We start from the raw sequence: 25,506 nt of genomic DNA, 5'->3' as shown, positions 1-25,506 counted from the left end.
AATTTTTTTTTATCTCTTTGACCCTTGAGTTTATTTTATTATTATTATTATTATTTATTTATTTTTTAAAGATTTTCTTAATTTATTCATGAGAGACACAGAGAGAGAGGCAGAGACACAGGCAGAGGGAGAAGCGGGCTCCATGCGGGGAGTCCGACGCGGGACTCGATCCTGGGTCTCCAGGATCACACCCTGGGCTGAAGGCGGTGCCAGACCGCTGAGCCACCCAGGCTGCCCTTGTGTTTTTTTTAGAAGGGTGTTATATAGTTCTCAAATATTTGGAGATTTTCTAGATATTTTTATTTTTGTTAGTTTTTAATTTCATTTTATTATGGTCCAAGGATATACTTTGTATGATTTATAGGATTCTAAAGTTCTTGAGACTTGTTTTATGGTCCATAATACAGTCTGACCTGGTCATTTTCTGCACTTGAAAAGAATCTATTCTGCTGTTACTGGATGGAGAGTTCCACAGATAACAGTTATCTCAGGTTGGTTAATAGTATTATTCAGCTCTTCTGGATCCTTACTGATACTTGTCAGTTCTGTTCTTGAGAAAGGGCTTTTGAAATCTCTAATTGTGTAGTGCAGTTTTCCTTGCAATTTATTAGTTTTTGCCTCAGTGAGTATTTGAAAGCATAAACCTTTAGGATTGTTCTGTTCTCATGGTCAGTTGATTTCATTATCATTACAAAATGTCCCTCTTTATCGCTGGTATTTGCTCTGAAATTTTTGTCTGATATTGATAGAACTACCCCAGTTTCCTTTCATTAGTCTAAGCATGGGTGTTCTCTTTTTCCTTGCTTTTACTTGCTATTTATATTTTTATATTCAAAGTGATTTTCTTATAGAGCAGTAGTTGGGTCTAAAGAATCCTATTTCAGGGCACTTCTGTGGCTTGGTCAGTTAAGCATCTGTGTTGGGCTCAGGTCAGGCTCCCTGCTCTGCAGAGTCTGTTTCACCCTCTGCCCCCACCCCTCTGGCATGTGCTTGCTTGCTCACTCTCTTTTTTTTAAAGATTTTATTTATTTATTCATAAGAGATAGAGGCAGAGATACAGGCCGAGGGAGAAGCAGGCTCCATGCAGAGAGCCCTATGTGGGACTCGATCCTGGGTCTCCAGGATCATGCCCTGGGCTGAAGGCAGCACTAAACTGCTGAGCCACCCAGGCTGCCCCTCACTCACTCTCTCAAACAAATAAATCTTAAATAAATAGAATCCTATTTCTGCTTTTTGTTTAGATCATTTACATTTTATGTGATTATTGTATCGACATGATTAGGTTTAAATCTACCATCTCGCTCTTTGCCTTTTGTCCTGTTCTTTGTTTTTCTTTTTATGCCTTCTTTTGAGTTTAAAAAAAATAAATAAAAAGGGGGATGCCTGAGTGGCTCAGTGGTTGAGCATCTGCCTTTGGCTCAGGGTGTGATCCCAGCATCCTGGGATCGAGTCCCACATCAGGCTCCCTGCGTGGAGCCTGCTTCTCCCTCTGTCTGTGTCTCTGCCTCTCTCTATCTCTCTGTGTTTCTCATGAATAAATAAATAAAATCTTTAAAAAAAATAAAAATAAAAAAAAGAATTTTTTAATTTCCTTCTTAGTTTTTAGCACGATTTTTGTTGGTTTTGGGGGTTTGTTTTGTTTGTGGTTGCAGAGAATTTGTAGTATACATCTATAGTTTATGGCAGTCTACTTTTAAGTGATCTTATACCAGTTTTACGTATATATAAGACCTTTTACCTGGATTCTCCCATTTCTCCTGTCCCAGCCTTTAGGCAATTATTGTCATACATTTTACTTTTATATGTCTTAAACCCTACAACACATTGGTATTATTTTTGCTTTCAAGAGCGGATGCTCTGGGATGCCTGGCTGGCTTAGTCAGTTAAGCATCTGCCTCTGGCTCAGGTCATGATCCCAAGGTCCTGGGATCAAGCTCCATGGGTTGCTCCCTGCTCAGTAGGAAGTATTCTTTCTCCACCCCTCCTGCTGGTTCATTCTTTCTCTCTCTCAAAATTTTTTTAAAAAGGAGCTGATGCCTTTTAGGGAGATTTAAAAAATAAAGTCTTTTTGTTTACTAACATAGTTACTTACCATTTTCTGTGCTTCTCATTCTTTTGTTTATAGATTCAGATTTTCATCCATTTTTCTTCTTGAAGGGCTTCCTTTAGTGTTTCTTAGAGTGCAAATCTGTTAAGGTCCTTCAGCTTTTCTGTATGCAAAATTTTGAAAATTTTGCCTTCAGTTTTGAAAAAAATGTTCACTTCTTTTTCTTCTGTTGATACTTTAAAGATGTTATTCCAATGTCTTCTGCTTTATGTTGGTACTGATGGGAAATGTGCTGTCATGCTTATATTTGTTCTCTATACAGTAGGCCCTTTGTTTTCCTCTGGCTACTTTAAATATTTTCTGTTTTTTTTTTTGTTGTTTGTTTTTAAAAGGAATGCTCAGATTTCCTCCTCCTTCTTTTTTTTTTCTTAAAGATCTTATTCATTTATTTCAGAGAGAATACAGGTTGACCCAGGGGGATGGGAGAGGAGCAGAGAGGGAGGGAGAGAATCTCAAGCAGACTCTGGGCTGGGTGCAGAGCCTGATGTGGGGCTCGATCCCACAACCCCAAGACAATGATCTGAGCTGAAATTGAGAGGGGCAGCTGAACTGACTGAGCCACCCAGGTGCTCTCTTTGTTTTTAAGCAACTTGATTATGATATCTTTGTATAATTTTCTTCATATTTCTTGTGTCTGGATCTGTGGATTATAGCTTTCATCCCATTTGGAAAATTTTCAGCCATTATCAGTAAAGTATATTTGTGTCTGTTCTCTTGTGGGTATTCCAAATGCATGTATATTAAGATGCTTGAAGTGTTCCCACAGTTCACTCATGCTGTGTTCATTTTATTTTCCAGTTTTGTTTTCTCACTGTATTTCACTCTAGGTAGTTTCTGTTGATATGTCTTCCAGCTCACTACACTTCTTCTGCAATGTCTGATCTACCATTAAACCCATAGAGTGTACATTTTAATCTCAGACATTGCTGTTTTTCTTCTGTTAATTCTGTTATCTGTGACATTGCTGGGGTTTGTGTCAGGTGAGTGATTTTTTTTCCCCACCTAATTATGGGTCATATTTTCTTGCTTTTGCATGTCTGATTTTCATTAGATGTGATGCCAGACATTGTAAATTTTACCTTGTTGGGTGCTGGATAATTTTGTATTTAGATAAATACTATTTAGCTTTGTTCTAGGGCATAGTTATTTGGAAATAATTTGATCCTATTAGGTCTTACATTTCAGTTTTTTTTTTTAAGATTTTATTTATTTATTCATGAGAGACACAGAGTGAGAGTGAGAGCGTGAGAGAGAGATACAGGCAGAGGGAGAAGCAGGCTCCAGGCAGGGAGTCTGATGTGGGACTCGATCCCCGGTCTCCAGGATCATGCCCTGGACTGAAGGTGGCGCTAAACCACTGAGCCACTCGGGCTGCCCACATTTCAATTTTGTTAGGTGGGACCAGAGCAGCACTTTGTGTATGCTTAAATTTGTCCCACCAGTGAGGGAAAACCTTATGATCTCTCTTCCCAGTGAATTGTGAGGTTCTCCTCCTTGCCACAAGGCACAGGCATTATTCCTGGCCCTGGGTGAACATCAGGTTTGTTTCCTGTTATCTTTAATGGGAAATTATTCTGCTTGAATAGTTTCCTTAAACACCTGTGATCAGTACTCATCTGAATACTTGACTGGCCCCTTATCATCTCCTGACTTTTCTGTCTACTAAGTGTTGTCCTCTCTGGTGCTCTCTGGTGAACTCTAGCTGCCTTGGACTCCCTGGATTCTTAGCTGTCTCCTCAACTCTGAGATACCAATGGATTCCATCTGGGTTGCCCTTCCCAGCACCGTGACCTGTAAAGGTCCAGGCAGGAAGGTGGTGGCAGTTACGCGGTTTACCTCATTTGTGCCTTGTCTCTCAGGGACCAGTCGTCTTTAGAACCATGTTTCAGATATTTTATCTAATTAATTAATTTATCAGCATGGGGTAAATGTAATCACTGTTTACTCCCTTTTGGCTGAAAGCAGAAGGATATCAAAGAAATAATTTTTTTAAAAAGAACTGAAGAGTGAAAACAAAAGGGCTTCCCCAGTATTTTTTTTTTTTTGCTTCCCCAGTATTTAAAAGTAATTTAAGAAGACCAACAGACATCCTTTTGAATTTAAGATATCAAAACATAAGGAAAAACAATTCTAGAAATATTCAAAATGAAAAGTAGGTTACCTAGATACAAAAGATTAAAAAAAAAAGGCTAGCCTCACACTTTTGCATAATAGACAGGGCTGGAAAGCTTCTGAACAATACCCACTTAGTGTTGAGGGAGAAATACTGTGACCCAAGAATTTTAATTATCAGAGGTCATATTTTTTGATGGGGAGGGAAAATTCCAGTAAGTATAACATAGGATAAGATGACATATCAGATAAAGGGCTAGTTTCCAAGATCTATAAAGAACTTATTAAACTCAACACCAAAGAAACAAACAATCCAATCATGAAATGGGCAAAAGACATGAACAGAAATCTCACAGAAGAAGACATAGACATGGCCAACATGCACATGAGAAAATGCTCTGCATCACTTGCCATCAGGGAAATACAAATCAAAACCACAATGAGATACCACCTCACACCAGTGAGAATGGGAAAAATTAACAAGGCAGGAAACAACAAATGTTGGAGAGGATGTGGAGAAAAGGGAACCCTCTTACACTGTTGGTGGGAATGTGAACTGGTGCAGCCACTGTGGAAAACTGTGTGGAGGTTCCTCAAACAGTTAAAAATATACCTGCCCTACGACCCAGCAATTGCACTGTTGGGGATTTACCCCAAAGATACAAATGCAATGAAACGCTGGGACACCTGCACCCCGATGTTTCTAGCAGCAATGGCCACGATAGCCAAACTGTGGAAGGAGCCTCGGTGTCCAACGAAAGATGAATGGATAAAGAAGATGTGGTTTATGTATACAATGGAATATTACTCAGCTATTAGAAATGACAAATACCCACCATTTGCTTCAACGTGGATGGAACTGGAGGGTATTATGCTGAGTGAAGTAAGTCAGTCGGAGAAGGACAAACATTATATGTTCTCATTCATTTGGGGAATATAAATAATAGTGAAAGGGAAAATAAGGGAAGGGAGAAGAAATGTGTGGGAAATATCAGAAAGGGAGACAGAACATAAAGACTGCTAACTCTGGGAAACGAACTAGGGGTGGTAGAAGGGGAGGAGGGCGGGGGGTGGGAGTGAATGGGTGACGGGCACTGGGTGTTATTCTGTATGTTAGTAAATTGAACACCAATAAAAAAAAAAATAAAAAAAAAAAATAAAAATAAAAAAAAATAAAAAAAAAAAAACATAGGATAAGAGATTAAGACCACATATAATAACTCAAGACAATAAATGTAAATGGTCGCCACTATTAAAAGTTACACCATTAGTCAAACTGTATGTTGTTTACAAGAGCTTCATCTCAAACTAAATGGCCCAGGAAAGCTAACAGTAAAAATGAAAGAATGGGCAAACGATAAACTAAAAGAAATCTATAGTAATATTACTATATTTCTATGAGACGAAGTACCAAAAGCCATCAAGGAGGAGACTTTCATATACACCTTTGAGGTATTGATATCCTAAGTAGGCAAGAAAAAAGATTAAGGATTTGAAAAATGTAGTTTAATGATGTTGATGGAATAAACATTGCATTCTGCACTGTACAAATGTTCTGAAACATAAAAACCAATTGCACAGCAGGCCACTAAAGAAATCATTAATCTAAAAAAAAAAAAAAAGAAATCATTAATCTGAAGTGAATAGCTCAGGACTTTGGAGGAAAGAACAGTTCACACTGGGAGAGAGAGGAGGGAGCTAGTAAGGAGCAAAGCAGAAATATGGATTGAAGTGAGAGCCTTTACCTGAACCAGCAGGTCCTCTACCATCTACCTTCTGCCCCTTACCTGTAGTCTGTCCAGCTCTTGAGCTGCAGTTCTGACATCCAGTAAGTTGTGAAAAACGTCTTCTCCCCTAAGAATAGCATAGACATACTCTGTGGCAGGGAGCTGTTTGTAGTCCTTACTTAGCCCACTTGGTATGACTGTCACTGACCTTGCACTGCTGTGTTTATCACAGCATGCCGCTCCAGGCCCAGTGGAGTTGTAGTTAACACACAGCATATTCCTTTTCTAAAATCTGAATGACTGTAAGTTCTGAAAAACCACAATTCTGAAGGGTTCATATTGGCCTCTTGGGGACTGTGGACCTGTGGTCACCCATGATCCACGCTGCCTCTTTCTCTGATCTCCCCAGTCCTCACTCCACCTCAGTCACATTGGCCTCCTTGGCCACCCCCCCAATGGCACGTTTTCTACCAAGGAAGCTATCACCCTTACTGCCCCTCCCCACCCCCCAGAAGCCCATTGCTTCACTTCCAGGGTGGCAGGGAAGGGGTGTGGGGGAGTGTTCTTTAGTAACTACTTGTCTGTGAAGCCTTCCCTGGACACCCTGAGCTTTTACCCATGCTCCCTTTGCCCTTTTACCAGACTTATTTTTTTTTCCTCTCCTTAGTACTTACCATGATCTAACATGCTTATTTTTTCTTTGCTTTTCATGTTTATGGTCTGCTTCACAAGAATATAAGCTCCATGGAGACAAGAATTTTTGTCAGTTTTGTTGACTTCTCTTGTATAACCAGACCAGCATTTAGAACTGTGCATGATAGATACAGTAGGTGCTTAATGAATATTTGTTTAGTGAACAAATATAGATTTTATAATAGAGAACTATTAGAGTACTTGAATTTTTAAATTTTCTGAGACTTGATTAAATCTCCGGTAAACTTAAGAAGGATAAATGTTGTAGATACACAAAATTAAGAGTAGGGGTTATATTACTTACAAAAGATTTTTATTAAAGATTTAAAAAATCATAAGAAATATGTAACTTATGGTAATTCTGTTTTCCAAAACTGATTCAGTAAGTGAAAACTTGAATAGCTTGATAGTTTTTTTAAAACTATTTTTTAATTAAAATTTCAGAATTATATAGTTTATTGGCAAATAACTACTACTTTGAAGGAACAGAAATTTCAGCACTATTAAAACTGTTCCTGAACAAAGGAAAAGATTAAGAGTTGCCCAGTTTAGTGTCTCAAACTAGCATTAACCGTTACACCAAAAAACAAGAAAGGGTCTCTCTCCAAACTAGATAAAAGCATCTTATAGGGCCCCTGGTTGGTTCAGTGGTTGAGTGTCTACCTTTGGCTCAGGTTGTGGTCCTGGGATCAAGTCCTGCATCGGGCTCCTTGCAGGGAGCCTGCTTCTCCCTCTGCCTGTGTCTCTGCCTTTCTTTCTGTGTGTCTCATGAATAAATAAAATCTTTTAAAATAAATAAAAATTTTTAAAAAATCTTTTAAAAACATCTTTGGACTAATTACAAATCAAATCAACAACGTATCAAAGTAAAAAAAAATCAAGTAAAAATTCTAGGAATGGAAGAATGATTTAATATTAGGAAATCTATTAATAAATTTTACCAAATCATTTTGTCAGTATTTTGGATACTAAAAGATATCTGATAAAAAGCAAACAACCATTTTTAAAAAATGAAAAATTTTTGGTACTAGAAAGCTCTTCTCTGTTATTAAAAAGAAATGCAACTTAAATCAACTGCCAACATCACACACACTTTCCTTTGTATGTTAAATCTGCCAGATGCATTTAAATATTTCCTCTAGTTCTGGGGGCCATCTTAAGCTCCCAGGCAATTAAAACTGGTTCATCATATGGATAAACTGAGCATATATCATACAAACTAGGAAATGTGAAACTTTGAGAGTGAAAGAATGCTGTTACTAATTTTGCCAAGGAGAAGGGCATAAACGGGGAGGATCCTATGCAAAATGGGAGGTCTGGTCTTCCTGTCTCTTGAACATAGACTGTTGGCATGCCATGCCCCGTAGAGTGAGCAAAAGGGGTGCTCTTGATGATTGGGTGTTCTGAGCTGGGAGTCCTTTACTGCACAGTTCTGTTTCGGTCCATGTTAGAGAACAGGTTTAACCCACACATGCTGATAGAGTATGTAAACGGTATTGCTGGACTTCCTGCAAATAAACAGCGGAGTATCTTGCTGGCTGTTAGAATGGAGGATCTTGGTCAGAATCAGTAGTCTCTAAGTAGTCAGTGAGGGTTTGGTGAAGCCTCTCACTTGCTTAAGAGAAGGGCCACCTTTACAAACTTTACTGTAGCCTGGGATGACCAATGATTGGATGCTTGGTAGATAAAGGAAATTATGGATAGAAGTTCCCTATTTCCTTTGGGAATTTGAAAAGGAAAAGCAGTTCCTTGTTTTTGATGCGGAAAAAGCATCTCCACTGGGCTTGAACCATCCCTAAAAGCATTAAAGTACCTGTATCTCTGAGAACCTGTTAGCCTGTTATCACTGCCTCCCTCCACTATCATCCTGAGTGTAGGGGCACTTCTTAACAGTGAAAACACTGGAGGCATTCTCATTATATTAGGTAACGAGATGATAATACCATTACCATTGTTTAAATTGTTGTGAAACTTCAGCTGGTATAGTTGGACCCAAAACTGAAATAAAAGCTGAATTAGAAAGTAGAAAAAATATTACTTGCAGGTGATATAATCTGGCTATCTAGATACCATAAAGAGTTTGGTGTATTTTCTGGGTTACAGAAATTACTTTAAAATCAATAACTCTTTTATATACACCAATAATAACCAGGTAGAAAACAGGAAGAAAATCCTCTTGGAAATAGCAACAGAAATTAGGAAAGAGACAAGGAATACATTTAGCAAGAAACACACAGACTCTTTATAAAAAATTGTTTCGAGGGCAGCCCAGGTGTCTCAGCACTGTAGCACCGCCTTTGGCCCAGAGCCTGATCCTGGAGACCCTGGATCAAGTCCCGCATTGGGCTCCCTGCGTGGAGCCTGCTTCTCCCTCTGCCTGTGTCTCTGTGCCCCCCACCCCTCTGTGTCTCATGAATAAATAAATTAAAAAAATTTTTGTTGAAACATTTTTTAAATTCCGTATACCTGAGGCACCTGGCTGGCTCAGTCAGTGGAGCATGACACTTCTTGGTTTCGGGATTGTGAGTTCAAGCCCTATGTTGGGTGTAGAGATGACTTAAAGATAATCTTGGGATACCTGGGTGGTTTAGTCAGATAAGTGTCAACTCTTGATTTCAGCATGGGTCATGAAATGGAGCCCCCCACCTCGGCTCCTTGTTGGGCATAGATTCTCTTCCTTCTACCCCCCAACTCTTGCACTCTCTTTCTCTAAATTAAAAAATAAATAAAATCTTTAAAAAAATACTACAGTGCTGAATGAGAAGACTGCATATTATAAGCCAATACATTTATCCTCAGGTGAATTTTTAGGCTTTTTTTTAATGGTTTTATTTAATTGTCAAATCAAACTTAAATGAAAACAAATAGAAAAAAAGGTTTTGTTTATTTATTCATGAGAGACACAGAGAGAGGCAGAGACACAGGCAGAGGGAGAAGCAGGCTCCCTGCGGGAAGCCCAATGTGGAACTTGATCCCAGGACCTTGGGATCACGACCTGAGCTGAAGGCCGATGTTCAACCACTGAGCCACCCAGGCGTCCCTAATTTTTAGGATTAATACAAATTTTAATCAAAACCCAAATGGATGGGTAGCTGGGTGGCATAGTCCATTCAGCGTCCCCAACTCTTGGTTTTGGCTCAGGTTGTGATCTCAGAGTCGTGAGATGGAACCGTGCATCTGCAGAGAATCTGCTGGGATTCTCTCCCTCAAAAAAAAAAGTGGATTATTTAAATTTTTGTGTTTTTTTTGTTTTTTGTTTTTTTTTGAGACAAGAATATGAAGAAACTTGATCAGATGTCTGTGAAATTCAAGCGGGGGTCTGAGTGGGGGAGGAGAAAACAGATTGATCTGAATCCGCGTACCATGAGTGTTTTGCCATGTGAGATAGAAAAAATTTACTATCAGGTTGTGATTTTTAAAAAGTGTGGTACAGGTACAAGAAAGGATAGACAAAACATTTTTGTGCATACAAGAGTTTAGTGAATTAAAGATTTAACGACAAAATCTGTAAAATGATTATTTGATCAACAGCTGGGACAGCTGTTGACTACTAAGAAAATTAAGTTAGATCTTTATACTGAATGCTGTATATCAAATATATCCCAGATAGATAAAAATTAAGACATAAAAAATGAAATTAGAAAAAGATATTGAGCATCAGTCAATAAGCTTGAGAAAGGACTTTATTCATAAAAACAATGGAAGAAATCTCAAATGAAAGATAAATTTGATTACATAAAATGACATACTGCTTTATATTTTTTAAAAAGGAAACAAAAACAGTAAAATTTGAAAAAAAAATTTTTATAGTCCTCTTATTTCTACAAATCAAGTACTAACAGCATAGTAAAAAATCAATAAAGGTCACGAAGAATAACTTCACAAAATACAGATGGCCAGTAGGTACAAGGGGGACAAAAAGTGTTTTAAAAAATCCCCGTTGAGTAGTAGTGGCAGATTCTGAGAGAAGGCGACTGCCCACCACTGCGGCGTGCTTTACCGCGAGCCTGCCTGGGGTGGCTCATGCTCTTTTGTAGAATCTTTATTTCTCATGATGGGGTTCTGGGGGGTTTAAGACCGCACATCTAGAAATTCTGTAAAGGGTAATGTTTGATTTAAACCCGCTGATGAACCGTGTGGGGGAGCGGGCCGAGCCGTGAGCCTGCAGCCGCGCGTCCCTCCTAAGCAGCGCCCGAGCCCGGCCCGGCCGGGTCCCACCCGCTCGCTGGCGCCCTGCCCTGCCCTGCCCTGCCCTGCCCTGCCCTGCCCTGCCCGAGCCTGCCCTGTCCTCGCGCCCGCCCACGGCCCGTGCGCCCCGGTGGTCACGGCCCGCGCCTTTGCTTTCCAGTTTTTCCCCAACGGATATGCCTTCGCCACCGGCTCGGACGATGCCACGTGCCGCCTCTTCGACCTCCGCGCCGACCAGGAGCTGCTGCTCTACTCCCACGACAACATCATCTGCGGGATCACGTCCGTAGCTTTCTCCAAAAGCGGCCGCCTGCTCCTGGCTGGCTACGACGACTTCAACTGTAACGTGTGGGACACGCTGAAGGGAGATCGTGCAGGTCGGTGAGGAAGTCGGCCGTGGGTGCACTGCGTGGGGGTGCGCTGGGGGGCAAGCAGGAGGAGGTTCTGGCAGCGTGTGGCCTCCGGGGCCTTAGCGCTGTGGGCCCAGCACCCTGGCCGGGCTCCTTCATGCTCCCTGTGGACTTCCCCACTTTGCAAACAGTAACCTCAAGCTCTGTCGTGTCCTCGTGTTTGGTAAGTTTTGCTCTAAAGACGAACAGTGAATCAAATTCAGCGTGGTCTTTTCCAAGTTACAGTTTCTTCTAACCTGACCAGAAACACTGTAATTGCTGTGAATCCTCTTCCTTCTGGAGATCTTGCCTGGACGGTCTGTAGACCCACGGTCGCCTCAGAGCCAAGCTCAGTTCTCCCGTGTAGCTTCCAGAATGTTAGTGAATGCATCAAGTCACACTGGTTACTGCCATCAATAACAACTTACATACAGTCATTTTAAGTATTGTTAGAATCAATATTATACATATGAGAATCAAACAGGTACATGGCTTGTACCAAAACAGCAGTCCTCTGGCCCCAGCTCATGTTTTCTGTGCCCAAAGGTAGCTCCTAAGTATTTATTCCGTATCTTTAAATAATACCCTGTGTTGCTGTTGCTTGATTTGTGTGTGTGTGTGTGTGTGTGTGTGTATGCACGCACACATACATGCACGTATGCACACTCCAACACGGTTTTTAGTATTCACACTGGGGTGCTCTGGGAGGAGTGGTGTTAAAGCTGAACCCTCAACAGAGAATGCCTAGTTTTAAAACAATTCGAATGAGTCATTTTTTAAAATTTTATTATTATTTTTTACTTCTTGGCGTTCTCTTTTGAGGGCTCAGCTTTAACATCTGTCTTCCCACCACAGCCACATCCTTCCTATCTTTTAATGTCTCCCATGTGGAACGGATTTTATTTAGAACTCAGTCAGTGTTTACATAATTAAGACTTTTTAGGGATCCCTGGGTGGCGCAGCGGTTTGGCGCCTGCCTTTGGCCCAGGGCGCGATCCTGGAGACCCAGGATCGAATCCCACATCAGGCTCCCGGTGCATGGAGCCTGCTTCTCCCTCTGCCTATGTCTCTGCCTCTCTCTCTCTCTCTGTGACTATCATAAATAAATAAAAATTTAAAAAAAAAAAAAAAAAAAAAAAAAAAAAAGACTTTTTAAAATCAGTATTAGGTGTTTTGCCTGGATTGAATCACTTAGCATCCATAACAAAATGTGTTTGTTTTCCATATTTTAGCATGTGCTTGAGTTAGTTTTGCTCTCCCTACAGCTGCTTGGTTTCAAGTTGGCTCAACTTGATAGTTTCACAGTAAAATTGAATGACGACTTTGTGAATTGCTAATTCACTTTCCTTTCCAGTGTGACTTAGAGTATTTAGTCACAGTGCTCATTTTTTATTTCAACCCGTAATTGTACATTTGCCTATTGCCAAACATTGCTGTGCTGGAGACACTACAGAGAATATTAATAGTTTTAGACACGATGAACTTTTATTTCTGAGGTTGGGTGAAAATGATTTTGCTTCATTATGTACAGCTACTGAAAACTCAGACACAGTTTATTAAAGAAAAAATTCTTGAATTTGATATATTTTTCTTGTACATCTTTACATTTCTCATTTTCCTTGCAATTATTTGGGAATGCTCGTTTTTATCCCGTGTAGTGATCTGAATATCAAACGAATTTAATATACAAAACTAAAACTAGATGAGTTGGATGGTTTCATAAGTTAAATCCAAAACATTTAGTATTTGCAGTTTAACAAAGCACGTAAGTTATGTTGGTATTTCTGCAAGGCAAGTAGTGATATCAGGCAACTTCATTCCTACATTCTTATTGTTGTGATGAAAGGCTACTTATCACTCGAAATTTTGTTTTGAAAACAGCATAGAGCACAATGGCAACATCTGGTGGATCATGAACTTATATAAAGTATACATGCATCTGTTTTCCTAGATATAAGATGACTATAAAATATTTCAAGTGATAAGCATGAGCTGATGTCCATGTCAGTGATTCATGTAATGCAAATAATTGTATTTGTGCACACATCCAGCTTACCCCTGGAACCCAGTTTCCCTTTTTAGGTTTTAAATACTCTTCTAGATCTTTTATGCCTATAACTATTCAATTCTGAAAGTTGCCTGCTGTTAACTTTTTCTTTTTCCTAAACTTTTGTTTTTCAGGTGTTCTTGCTGGTCATGACAACCGTGTCAGCTGTTTAGGTGTAACAGATGATGGCATGGCTGTGGCAACAGGCTCTTGGGACAGTTTTCTTAGAATCTGGAATTAATAGTACATGCAGGTTTTCTGTTCTCCATTGCTATCTGGAGAAATCAGTGCTACAGCCTATTGCTGTGAGAAGAAAATTCTACCTTATATTTGCAGGTGAAGATTTTTCTATTGAGATTATTATATACAAAAAGATTTCAGTAAACTACAAAATTGGGGAGGGGGGCGTGGCAGCAAGGGGTGCTTGCTGACATCAAAAGGACCAGTGCATTAATTTGAGGAATTGAGCTAATTTAACCTTGATAAATTCTTGCTTGTACTCAAATTCTTTATTTTCTTTGTATAGGACAGAATGTACACATTATAGCCGGTTATCATGTTTGATTGTGTTTGCATTTTTTAAGAACTACATTTTTAACTTTCTATACATAAGAAATAACATTTTTCAGTTTTGTAATGGAGGAAGTAAGCACAGTAATAGATGGAAGTGATCCTTTATGTGTGTGTACTTCCGTTTGAAGAAAGTCTCCTTGATTTCTGATCTTCCTTTTAAAAATCTAAAAGAGCTTCTGGCTGGTCAATGTTTAAGAATGCTAGCAGGCCTCAGTACCTCTGAGGGGAGTCCCCTGTTGAGTATCCTTCGTTTCTGGTGCATCCTTTGCCATCCTATGAATTTAAATAAGTGCTCGTTTTCAGTCCTTGGAGGAAGAGCTAATCTGAAGGCTAGGGAATCGAGATTTCATTCTGAAATTTTAGACCTAGATAAGAAACTCTTGTATTGTTAGCAGTAATTGCATAAAAATGGTTGACATTCAGAAAATGTGGTTATGATCAAGTGACGCTTTGAGTAGCTCTCTGTAAATGATAAGCTTTCCTAGTGATTTCATGTTCTAGACATGAGTTCACAGGGTCCACTCATTATTTCACATTAACATTTGGATTATCCTTGCATCTGAAGAATTTTCTCCAGTGTTCTCGATATACATGTAGATAGGAAATATAATGGTGATGCCATTATGCTGTTGAAAGAAGGGTAAAATCTAACCAGTCACTAGACTTGACTAGTTATAATTGTGTAGCAAGGTAGCTTTATGAATTTGTTCATAGTTTACATCAGTTCACATTTTGTATTATCTGCAACTTAAATTTTAAAAAGGAAGCATTCAGACTTTGTGTTTTTCTGTAATGTTTCTTCCCTTGGCATAATATGATTTCTAAGTGATTTTGCCTCAAAGAATGCTTAGATCCAAGTGATTCCTCTTTAAAGCCAAAAGAAAAATTCCAGGAGCAGTCCTCGAAGGAGTCAGAGGAAAATACTAAGCAATTCCTGTTTGTCAGTGATAATAATGTATCTATTACTAGAATGCCCCTCCCCCCAAATAAAGATACTTTTCCTGTTGGATTTTCTCCTGTTAACTAAAGCTAAATGATTGACAATAGAAGATTGTTAGTCTTGCTTGATGATGAAGTCATTGGTTACTCTCATATATAGAAGTGCATTGTTTTTGTAATTTAGTGAACTGTGTCTGTTACTGTTGAGATAGGTCTCAACTTTTGATCACATATAACTCTAAATACTCCCCAGATTTTACTTGTGAATTTTCATTTTTATATTGTGAATGTGCTAGTAAGTGCATCAACTATAATGAACTCTGTACCCGTTTTTAAGATCAGCTGATAATAAACGAATACTAAGATAAAGGACCAAAAAAAAAAAAAAAAGACTATTATAGATGGCAGGCATGAATGTATATTTATAAACACATAAGATTTCTATGAACTTTTTTTTGCAATTAATGTTTGTGGACTGTCATAAAGAAGAGCTCTTTGAGGTAAGGCAAGACTATTTTAAAGAAACTTTAATATTCATTAAATTCAAAGTATTCATTTCCCAAAAAGGTGAGGGTTTGCCGTATAGTTCAGTAGTTCCTTCCACAGTTCCACAGTCCTGTTGAAGCAGCACCTCTGCCATGTGCAAAACAGCCATATATATATGTGTGTGTGTGTGTACACACACACACACACACACACTGTATGAGAATATCTCCTCTGCTTTGAAAGTTACCTAATCACAAGATACTTTTGAGAGGCTGGGACTACAGGAATTCTCTGGTCTTCAGCATGTTGATAGAATGAGTTAATGTTAAAAGTCTTTATAGAGAAGTTTCAGAGCAGTTCCTGTAATTCAGTATGGACTGGACAACTATGAACCAACCACTATGGTGGCTGTTGACACATTATGACCAAATGGTGACCTCATTACCACATTAACTTACTAGCTAAACCTTTGCTCTCTAGTAATAACAGGCTCCAATTGCTAAATATATTTATTGCTGTTTGAGTTCAGCTGATAGTCTTAAGTATTGTGCATAAGACTTGTAACCAGTAAGAGTAATGTAGTAGTACTAGTTTTAAAGAATGTGTATCAAGATTGTTGCATTTATCTGGTGCCTATTTGCTTTTACCTTATAAGAAACATTTAAACATACTATATGCCTCAGCATGTTTGTTTATAGATTCATCAGTCACTTCATAAAGAGTGGGGTGGTTTTTCCTTTTCCCAGATCTGGCAAGAATAAGAGAACATATTCTTCTCTAAAAAGTGGTAGTGACTGCCATGTGGTTCAGCTCTTCATCCCAAAAGCTGATAGCAAGGACCTCTCCACCTTGAGGCAGGCCTCATTTTTGGCAGCTGTATTAAGGGTTAGACTGAATATCGAAGGTCCCTCCCTACCTACTCAGATTTTTCTAGTTGTGATGCCATGGTTCCTAGCACCACATTGAGTTCCATCTTCACAGAGGCAAAAATTTGGGTTTACTATTTCAAGAGTCTAATAGGCCATTTTCCTTATTTTAATGTAGACTCAGCTAAACGGATACTGCACGAGGGATAGTAAACTAGTCTAGACATATAGATGTAGGTGCTTCTGGAATGTGTTAATTAATCTGTTAAGAGAAATGGATCTTGACTTCTCCAGGTGACAATGGAATTTTTATTGCTAAAACATACTGTGCCAATATTATAACTGACTTTCTCCAACACTGTTGCGGTCTTAGATTTAATAACTTTAACCTTTTTAAAGTGAAAACATTCAGGGAAATTTTATGCTTTGATTACTGTTGAATGTTTCACATTTTAAATTACAAGGCAGTTGATGTTTAAACTTAAGGAAACTGATTAAGCAATCTTCTAAATGGGCCTATCATTTTCACAATATTCTCTAGAATCTTTAGGGTAGAAGTCATGCTTAAAAATAGTTGCTTTTAAATCAAGTACTATATTCAGCTTCAAATTTCCCTTTTGCCCTTATGAAAAGCAAAATTTTAAACTCTTACCTGTTAAAGTTTTTAAACACCCTCAAGGTTAGACCATCTTTCTCGTGAGAAAGAGTAGCACAGTGAAGAAAACTGGCATTTTAAATTAGATTAAGTAGGTGAATTGTTTCAAATTTACTAGTTTTTCTTCCTGTTAGGGTTGCCTTAAATTTTGTGGTATATTCTAAAAATATTGGTTATAATAGGCACTCCTTAAAATGGTTTGTAGCTAAATGTCTAAGCTAGCAGTGTACTTTTAAAACATTTTGGTCACAGATTGATGGTACACCTTGTATTTAGCAGATTTGTTTGCATGATGATAAAATTTCCTGAGTCTTTTTTCTTAAATCCAATTACTGATCCTATAAAAGTTAATAATGCAGCATCATGAAAAAATTGGTTTCGTGTTTCAACTGGTGTTAAGTGTTCAACAAAATCTTACATATTTATTTTTTAATTAATGGAACTTCAGTGATACTTGGTAGATATTTCAAGCCTTTTGTCTTTTATACAATGGTGCTCTATTCTGTTGTTTTCGAAGAAGCATCTGAACACTTAGATTTGCATATTCTTATCCAAAAGCATTCACAGAAGTGGGTTTTTAAAGCTGATTAAAATGTTTTTCTTCACCTACAGTGGTTTCTATAAACTTGTAGCCAATTGACTCTGAATGTCAGTAGTGTGACTATGGGAAAGGTGAACATAGATTAAAGCTCTTATAAAAGCTTTAAAGCAAACTATGGACTTGTACCGTGACTTAATAGTATTGGTTCTTTCTTGCACAATGATTCATTCCTCTATTTGTACAGTAGCTCTGTGAAATGTTGCTGTGAATTGATATTGTAATCAATAAAGTGCTTTTAACCAGATTTCATGTAGCAGGCTTTAATTTTTAAAATCACATTAAAAATTAAGCCTCAGAAGTAAACATATTCTTTACCCCTGTGAATGCTATCTACTGTTAAAAGGCTACAACATTATTTACTGCTTTCGTTTCATCACCACATCCTTGGAGAATGAGGAAACTTCTCTTGGCCAGATGTGTCAGCCAGTCTACCCAAGATACCTACCACAAATATTAAAACTCACTGTCAGTATAAATGCTACATTTATCAACTATCAGGCAAACATTTTATTTTCACCTTGCATACTTATAAAAACGTAGTTTTGTAAAAAGGTTATACAAAGTTATAGTCCTGCAAACTTAATCTCCAGGCATCAAGGCTGGGTGTCCTTATTTTAGTGTTCAACATTCATGCATTTTCAAACTTGATCAAGGTGGTGGAACTGCATTCAACTGGTGATGGAAAAAACTTCCTAGAGATTTACTAGGAACCACTATTCCAGCAGTCCACACTTTAGCAAGCATGAGGATCACCTGGAGGGCTTGTTAAATTCAGATGGTTGGTTCCCAGACACTCCTGGATGCAGTGGGTCTTGGTAAGAACCTGCAATATGCACTTGTCAGAAGTTCACAAGTGATGTACAGTTAATCCAGGGACCAGACTTTGACAGCCACTGTACTATTACTAATGAGGTGATACCAAACCACTATTTCAAAAGTTCAAGTGCTTTCATGTAAAGATTAAGGTCTTGAACTTCTAAGTTAGCAGTACCCAGTCTCAGACATTAGTTTCACGTGGCAGTTGCTACCTAATCCCGGTTGTTGGCAGCTTGCACTATATTTTGGTTATAAAGCAACAAAAGCTACAAACTAGTAGATGGATTTTGATACTGCATCCTAGTATCTGATCTGCATAAAAATATATTTTTGAAAGGCTTCTGTGACTTAAATGTTTTCTCAAAATATCCTGAAAAAAGTGCTGCACCTGCTGTGAAAAGACTGAGTAGCATCCAGTAGCCTTAAATTAAGGCACAAAAAAAGGAAACAGTATTAAGGATAAAAGAGCCTAACGTATTATCCCTCTATGGAAAAGCAGACACTATGCTTGGCCAAATGCACTGTTGTCATGCATCTAACAACCACCTAGATGCTGTTACTCTGGTGATCCTCAAGACTACATTTTGTGTAGCAAAGCTCTAGAATGCCATTTTTTGGTGTTTCCATATATATTTCAATTAGTTTTTACACAGAAACAGACACAGTACTTGAACTCATGAACATTTCATTAAGTTAAGAAATACAATATTAACAGTGCCCTGGCAAATTCATACAATTACATAAAAGTAAAAGCCACCTGGGGGGACAATCCAGCAGTATCCTTGGCGAATATCTTCTGAAGAATAGCATTTGTACAAGACCATAACCACCAACAATTCAGAGCACCCATATCTTTGGCTATTTTTGTCAGTTCAAACTTTATTCCTAAAACTGAGCTAGAAAGGTTTCCTTGCTGTAATCATTGCTGAAGCAGAAAATGTTTCTTTAGAAACAGATCAAGCAACTATTTATTCAGACCCAGATACTTTTTTATAAGAGACTTTATAATAACAAATCCTTACACTACTTTTACATCAGTTTTAATGGGAAAAAAGAGGGAGTAAAAACAGTATATTAATTAGTGGTTTACTTACCAGCCAGGATGGCAAAAGTGATTGCAACTTGCATAAACAATACGCTCAAGAACATTCCACCACACTCCTCGATAGAGCAAATGAAGTTTATGAAACAAAAACAAATGACTATACCCATTAAGGTAGGCATCAAAAATTAGTTTTGAGAAAAAAGATGAAAGCATTCTCTAACTCCTGGATGCCAGGAAGCAGAGTTTTTCAGAATCAAAAACAAAGAGAGCCCTAATTAAGAACGAGGCCCCACCCCTCAGGGGTCACATAGTTGGTTCTGTTGCTTTTAACTAATTCATCATTTTTAACACAATTTAGCCTTTGCCCAAATTTAAAACTAAGAAGATATCATAACACTCTTCAGAAATGCAAACACCCTGAGATAGATCATTACCAGAATCTATACAAGGATTTGCTATTTAGATACAGTTAGTATAATTCACATTTAAAGTCATTTCATGAAAAAAAAAAAAGACAAAAACTGTCCCAGTCTTCCAAGTTCCATTTTCTCCTATGATGATCACCAAAGCAATCTCTGTTAAGATTTTTCTTCATTGCTTGAATGTAGAAACTGCTTAGTAAAATTCTCCAGCTCATTTTCAAGTTGAACGGCTTTATTTCTAATTTAAAAAAATGAATAAAATACCAATCTGATTATCATAAAGGCCAATCAGAAAAAAAATGCATTCCATCCAATCTTAAAATCATTAGTCAGCTGGTGCTGCATTTATTTGAAATGAGATTAAGCTATTATCAACCTTCTAAGAATATGTATATATGCTATTATACTCTGCTGTAAACACAGAACCCAATGTCCAGAACTTTAAAAAGGTACATGGGGATAAAACCAAAACCTTAAAAATGAAAATCGTAACAGACAATGGAATCCTATTACCTTCTTGGGAGTTATATCCTATGTCACACACAGTCATAATTGTCCTTGAATTCCCTTTTAAGTTTAAGCATAAAGTATAGAACAACTGGTTTTGTGTATATATAAAGCAGCTGTCAGATGTCAAAGGACCATGGTATTCCAAGAGTTTTTTAACACCAGAATACTTGACAAAGCCAAATACCCTAACAAGAGGAAAACAGGAACAAAGATCATGTCTCCCATTCTCCTACCATGCCAGGGTACACACACATACTTGAATGAGCTTCTCTCTTTTCTCTTGGTCTTGTACTGTTGCTGGGTACACATGGCAGGGGTCATATAAGTTAATGTACATACAGACTCCTCTGTATGCTTCTTCAGGCAACTCTCCTGAAGGATTAAGTAAGTGTTTTACCTGAATTGCTGAGCCTAATCTAGTTAACAATGGAGTTTCTAAAAATTATGGTATTTATTATTCCTGTTAGACAAAGGATTAGCAGCTCAAAACTATTCATACTCAAGTCAGTCCTGCCAAAATCAAAAGGCTAAAGTGCCAATAATATCATTTACATTTTACTCCAACAAGACAAAACACTACTAAAAACAATCTAAGTAAATAATTCTACTAGGTATAATTTCAATATATTTGAAAGGCTGTATTTGAGATGATTTAACTTAAAACATGATAGAATAAGTGAAATTTACTTGGGTGTGTTTGTATGGATAAGGAAGTCGGGGTCTAAACAACAGGCAGTCGTCTTTTCCAGACATTATGAAATTGAGGAGTGATGACAATGTCACTGCAGATCAGATTAAGATACCATGGTAGACACCACTTCAGTTGTTTTAGATGTCCCCAAATTCAGCTCACAAGGATAGCCTCTACAATTTGAAGACACTGCAAGCTGCTCTCACATGGGCAACTGCATGTAGCACATACCCTGGGGTAAGTAGCAGCAGGAATTAAATGATGCTTAATGGTACTGGTAGGTGAGCCAGCTAATGGGGCAAAAGCTGAGTTAGGACCTACCGAAGTAGTCACGTCATGGTGACACTTCTGGTCAGGTCCCCAAAGGCAAACTTTACTTAGACCCCACAGAATCCATGATAAATTCTACTATACCAGAACTGCATGTATTAGGATATCTTGTTTTACTTGCATTGCTTTAAATATAAGCATACCCAACAGTCCCTCAGTGAAAATGGAAGTTAAGGGTCTTGAATTCAGGGGACTAAAAACTTGCACTTTTGCCCCCAAAAGTGGCTCAGTTGGTTGAGTGTCTGACTCTTGGTTTTGACTCAGGTGACCTCCTGGGTCCTGGGACTGAGCCCCACATCAGGCTCTGTGCTCGGTGGACTCTGCTTGAAGATTCTTGCTCTCTGCCCTTTCCTCAACTCACATAAGTGTGCAAACGCATGCCCTCTAAAATAAATCTAAAAAAAAACAAAAAAAAAAACAAAAAAAAAAACCTCACACTTTTAATTAAAAACTTCTGCTCTGAAAAGGAACTAATATGGCTTAATAGAGTTTTAGATAAAGATCTGAAAGATTCCTTTTACTCTTTTAGATTTGCTTTTATTTGTTGAAATTAGCTTTCATTGAAAATGAAAAACATTCAGAATTAAATACGAAAAATAATTAAGCTGATGCAGAAAGTTTTAATACAAATTCACAAGTAATGTTACATAATTATATTCAGGTAATGAGACCAATAAATATTCATATTATTGAGAAAAAAGGTTCAAATACCTTAAGAACTTTGAATTGTTTTGTATTTTCTCCAGTTGATCTATTTCTTTGGATAATCTAGCAATTTCTTCTTCCAGATGTCTTTGTGTAATATCAACTTGTTGGCACAGGCGAGCGAAAGTGGTTGCCATTTCCCTTAAAATAAAAAATTATTTTTTTCAGCAGTCATGAATGTCTTTTAAAATAAATGAAGCTTTAATTTAAAGCTTATATAGAAAGACTGCAAGTTTAAAGTATACCTAAAACAAGATATCAAAGAATATTACTATTAAGGAGGGTACGGCACTTGTAGGCTTAACATCACTTTGGGCTTAATTTCATCTGGCCTTAAGACAAATGCTCAACAGGCAGTATCAACCTCTAGAATATGGTTGTGAATATGACTAAGCTATAAAAAGGCAGAAGTTGGGAATATTTCTTCAGAAGCACAGTAAGCCTTACGTGTCCCTTGCCTATAGAAATAACAATTACTGAGAACAGGTGAGAAAACTTCATGAGCTTATGTGACTCAGACAAAAAATACTTTAAATCATAGTAATACTGAACCATGTTTCTACAACCAAACCAATTTGTGTGCCAGTTAATATATTTGCTTTGGTCAACATTTTATTTTTGCAACTGGGAGCATGCCTGATATAGATGTTTACCTCTGGAATATTTATGATTAACTGAAATTTTTTTTGTAACTATTCTCCTGTGCATACTCATCTTTCCCATGGTCTCTTTTTCTTTCCACGCTCAACCCATTCCACCAAATATCAGTATTACACAAATTAAGCATCTTTTATTATTTTCGTATTTCATTAAATCAATATTTAGCTATTATTTTAACTGAGCAATAATTTAGGCTGCTGCCATTAGGATGTAAAGTCCTCTAAGAAAGAGATCTCATTATCTATTTTTAGTTTCCTACAATCATCTCTAGCATAGTTATTGGCAAATGGTAGACAGTTAACAAATAATCAAATGAATGCAAAGCTTCATTAACCTTGTTTTACCTATGTGACCTCAGCTGATTTCTTTGGGATGTCTAGGTACCTCCATTAGAGAAAACATCTTTCTTAACATAAATAAATGAAAACTATTTAAGGCAGGAGCTTAATAAGTATTTGGCAAATATTCTCCAATCTGTGCCCTCATTGTTTCCATTCCCTACAACTCTAACCATGTTGATCTTGTGACTGAAAGCTGAATCTCCCTGCAATTCTTGTCTCCTTAGCCTAAACCATCCTATACACTACACCACTGCAGTTATTTGTTCTAGAGCAGGACTCCCCATCATCCAAGGTCCTGTCTTAGTTTTAGGTTTATATTTTAATTTACCCCCCCACACCCAATATACAAATCTGCCACACTGAAATTCTCTATTTCTGAACACATTTCTTTTCCCCCCTACTTCCCTTCTTTTGGTGTGTTTTCTCTGCCTACATCTTCAAATTCTGCACACTCAAAACCCATTCGGCTACTCTTCCTTGGAAGAAATCTTTTTTTTGACCCACTATCTTTCATGATTTAAGATTCTAGAGCTTCATGTTATGAGGCTTACTTACCACTTATATTACTTCTTTTCACTTAAGATTTATTCATGAGAGAGAGAGAGAGAGAGGCAGAGACATAGAGAGCCCGATGTGGGACTCAATCCCAGGACCCCAGGATCATGACCTGAGACAAAGGCAGGATGCTCAACCATTGAGCCACCCAGGCGCATCCACTCTTCACCTTTTATTGTAATTATGTACATGTTATCTCTTCCATTAAATCACAACAATCATCTTCAGCTCAGGAAACTTTTTAAATTCAGCTCTCAGCAGCAACCAAATATAGATTATTATGCATTGCCTTAACTGAAATCTAATATTTTTATTAATGAAACAAATTTTAAGATACATTAAAGAAACTAGTGTACTCCAGTATTCATTATAATAAAATCCTCTTAAGTTCTAAAATAATTATGCCTTTAAACTTGTAAATGTGGTGGGAGCACCTGGGTGGCTCAGTTGGTTAAGCATCTGCATTCAGCTCAGGTCATGATCCCAGGGTCCTAGGATTGAGCCCTGCATCAGGCTCCCTGCTCAGGAAGGAGTCTGTTTCACCCTCTACCTCTAGGCCTCTCTGCTACTGCTCTCGCTCTCAAAAACAAAAAAAGCCTTAGGCTTGTAAATCTGGGCTGTGACAGTAAAAATAAACTACACTTGCCATGATGCATTTTTGAGCCTTGTTTGGTTTTACTCTTTTTTCACCTTGGTGGTGATCACAAAATGTGTTCATATCACAAGAATATTGTGATAATTCTTTTGAGCTATGCTCATTTGTGCATTTTTTTACATATATGTCATACTTCAATAATGCTTAAAAAAAATCAACAAAGACACATCTTTCAACTTACTGTTGTACTTGATGGCTACAATTTGCACTTGTGAAGCTAACAATCATCTGCAGTTTCTCAGTTGCATAGTTCACAAACTGCTGTTTAAAGGCTCTCTCTTTAGCACGTGTGGTCCAGGTCAGCCTCTCATAAAGATACAGAGCTCCATACATACTTAATGAAACAGATATGAGTTTCCACCCTACAGTTTTCCAGATCTGTAAGATAAATTCACAGGTTACTTCAAGAAAGAATAACACCACTAGGGAGATTGTATGTTAAGGCATTTTAACAAACTTATCAGCTCCCTACAGATCTGAGTCAAATCCATTTTTTTTTTAAAAAAGATATTCTTTCTCCATGAGAAAATGTGAAGTTACTAGAAATCAACCAAGATGAAAAAGGAGTACATAAATATCAGGCAGGAACTTTCATAACCTGCCAGACATTTGCTAAGTTGATATATCTCAAAAAGAGATGTGAATTTTTTTTTTAGGTCAGAGATTTTAAAAACCAAACTAGATAACCCTACGTTGTTAATGAGGTGAAAACAAAAAAAATTAGCAGTTAAAAAGAACTACTACTAAAAAATAATCTTTAATGTTTTAAGGCAGATCCCTTTGTATTCAGAGAAGGCTAGATAAGGGACTTGAATCATCCTTGTTACTCCAAAGTACAAATATCATTTCTTTATAGGCTGTGAAGTGAAAGAAGGGAACATTGTTTTAAGGTGTAGCTAATTGGTGGTATTTTTTTTTTCTAAAGCATTCGTTAAAAATTTATACTATGGCAATCACTTTGCAATATACGTATATCAAATCATTATCTTGCATGCCTGGAACTAATACAACGTTATGTCAATTATATTTCAATTTTAAAATAAATTTATATTTTTAAAAGCTTAAGATTAGACCGGTGCAACTCATCTTTATTCACTAATTTTAACCAACAACTTTTCATGTCATTTTACAGACTATCCTGGATATAAAAGTAAAATACACCTTTCTTTTCATGATCTAGCAGACAGCTTTGCAAAAATTCCAATTTTAATTATACTAAGAAGGACTTCTTACCACTCCTCCAACAACAATGATGCCCATAGAAGTTCTAGATGTGAGAGAAGCCAATCCTGTTATTAAGGTAACCATGAGTTCTTCCTGTGAGGCACTGTCTGGTGTTGCTGGATTGGTCGGAGCAGTGGGAGTAGAGGCTAAAGATCTGGGGAGCTGATAA

The 25,506-nt window shown here is 37.6% G+C and overlaps 2 protein-coding genes across 4 annotated transcripts in view; one reads left to right on the top strand and one right to left on the bottom strand.

Annotated features, from left to right (window-relative positions):
* The window catches only part of GNB4 (G protein subunit beta 4), a 60,549-nt gene extending 42,922 nt beyond the window's left edge, over positions 1-17,627 (top strand). The window contains exons 9-10 of the mRNA XM_025451470.3: positions 10,988-11,204; positions 13,398-17,627. Of these exons, the coding sequence (XP_025307255.1) occupies positions 10,988-11,204; positions 13,398-13,504 (324 nt within the window). The 3' untranslated portion in view covers positions 13,505-17,627. The remainder of the gene's footprint in view (positions 1-10,987; positions 11,205-13,397) is intronic.
* A 239-nt stretch (positions 17,628-17,866) lies between these two features.
* MFN1 (mitofusin 1) overlaps positions 17,867-25,506 on the bottom strand; it is a 32,035-nt gene continuing 24,395 nt past the window's right edge. For all 3 annotated transcript variants that reach the window (XM_035710221.2, XM_049105765.1, XM_025451469.3), the window contains 4 exons: positions 25,347-25,499; positions 24,295-24,491; positions 21,909-22,043; positions 17,867-19,904 (listed from right to left, as the gene is read on the bottom strand). In XM_035710221.2, the coding sequence (XP_035566114.1) occupies positions 19,823-19,904; positions 21,909-22,043; positions 24,295-24,491; positions 25,347-25,499 (567 nt within the window). In that variant the 3' untranslated portion in view covers positions 17,867-19,822. The remainder of the gene's footprint in view (positions 19,905-21,908; positions 22,044-24,294; positions 24,492-25,346; positions 25,500-25,506) is intronic.

Source organism: Canis lupus, chromosome 34 (genome assembly GCF_003254725.2).
Source record: "Canis lupus dingo isolate Sandy chromosome 34, ASM325472v2, whole genome shotgun sequence".
NCBI classification, from domain to species: Eukaryota; Metazoa; Chordata; class Mammalia; order Carnivora; family Canidae; genus Canis; species Canis lupus.
Note: the sequence above shows the minus strand (reverse complement) of the source record. Positions and strands in the feature narration are given on the sequence as shown.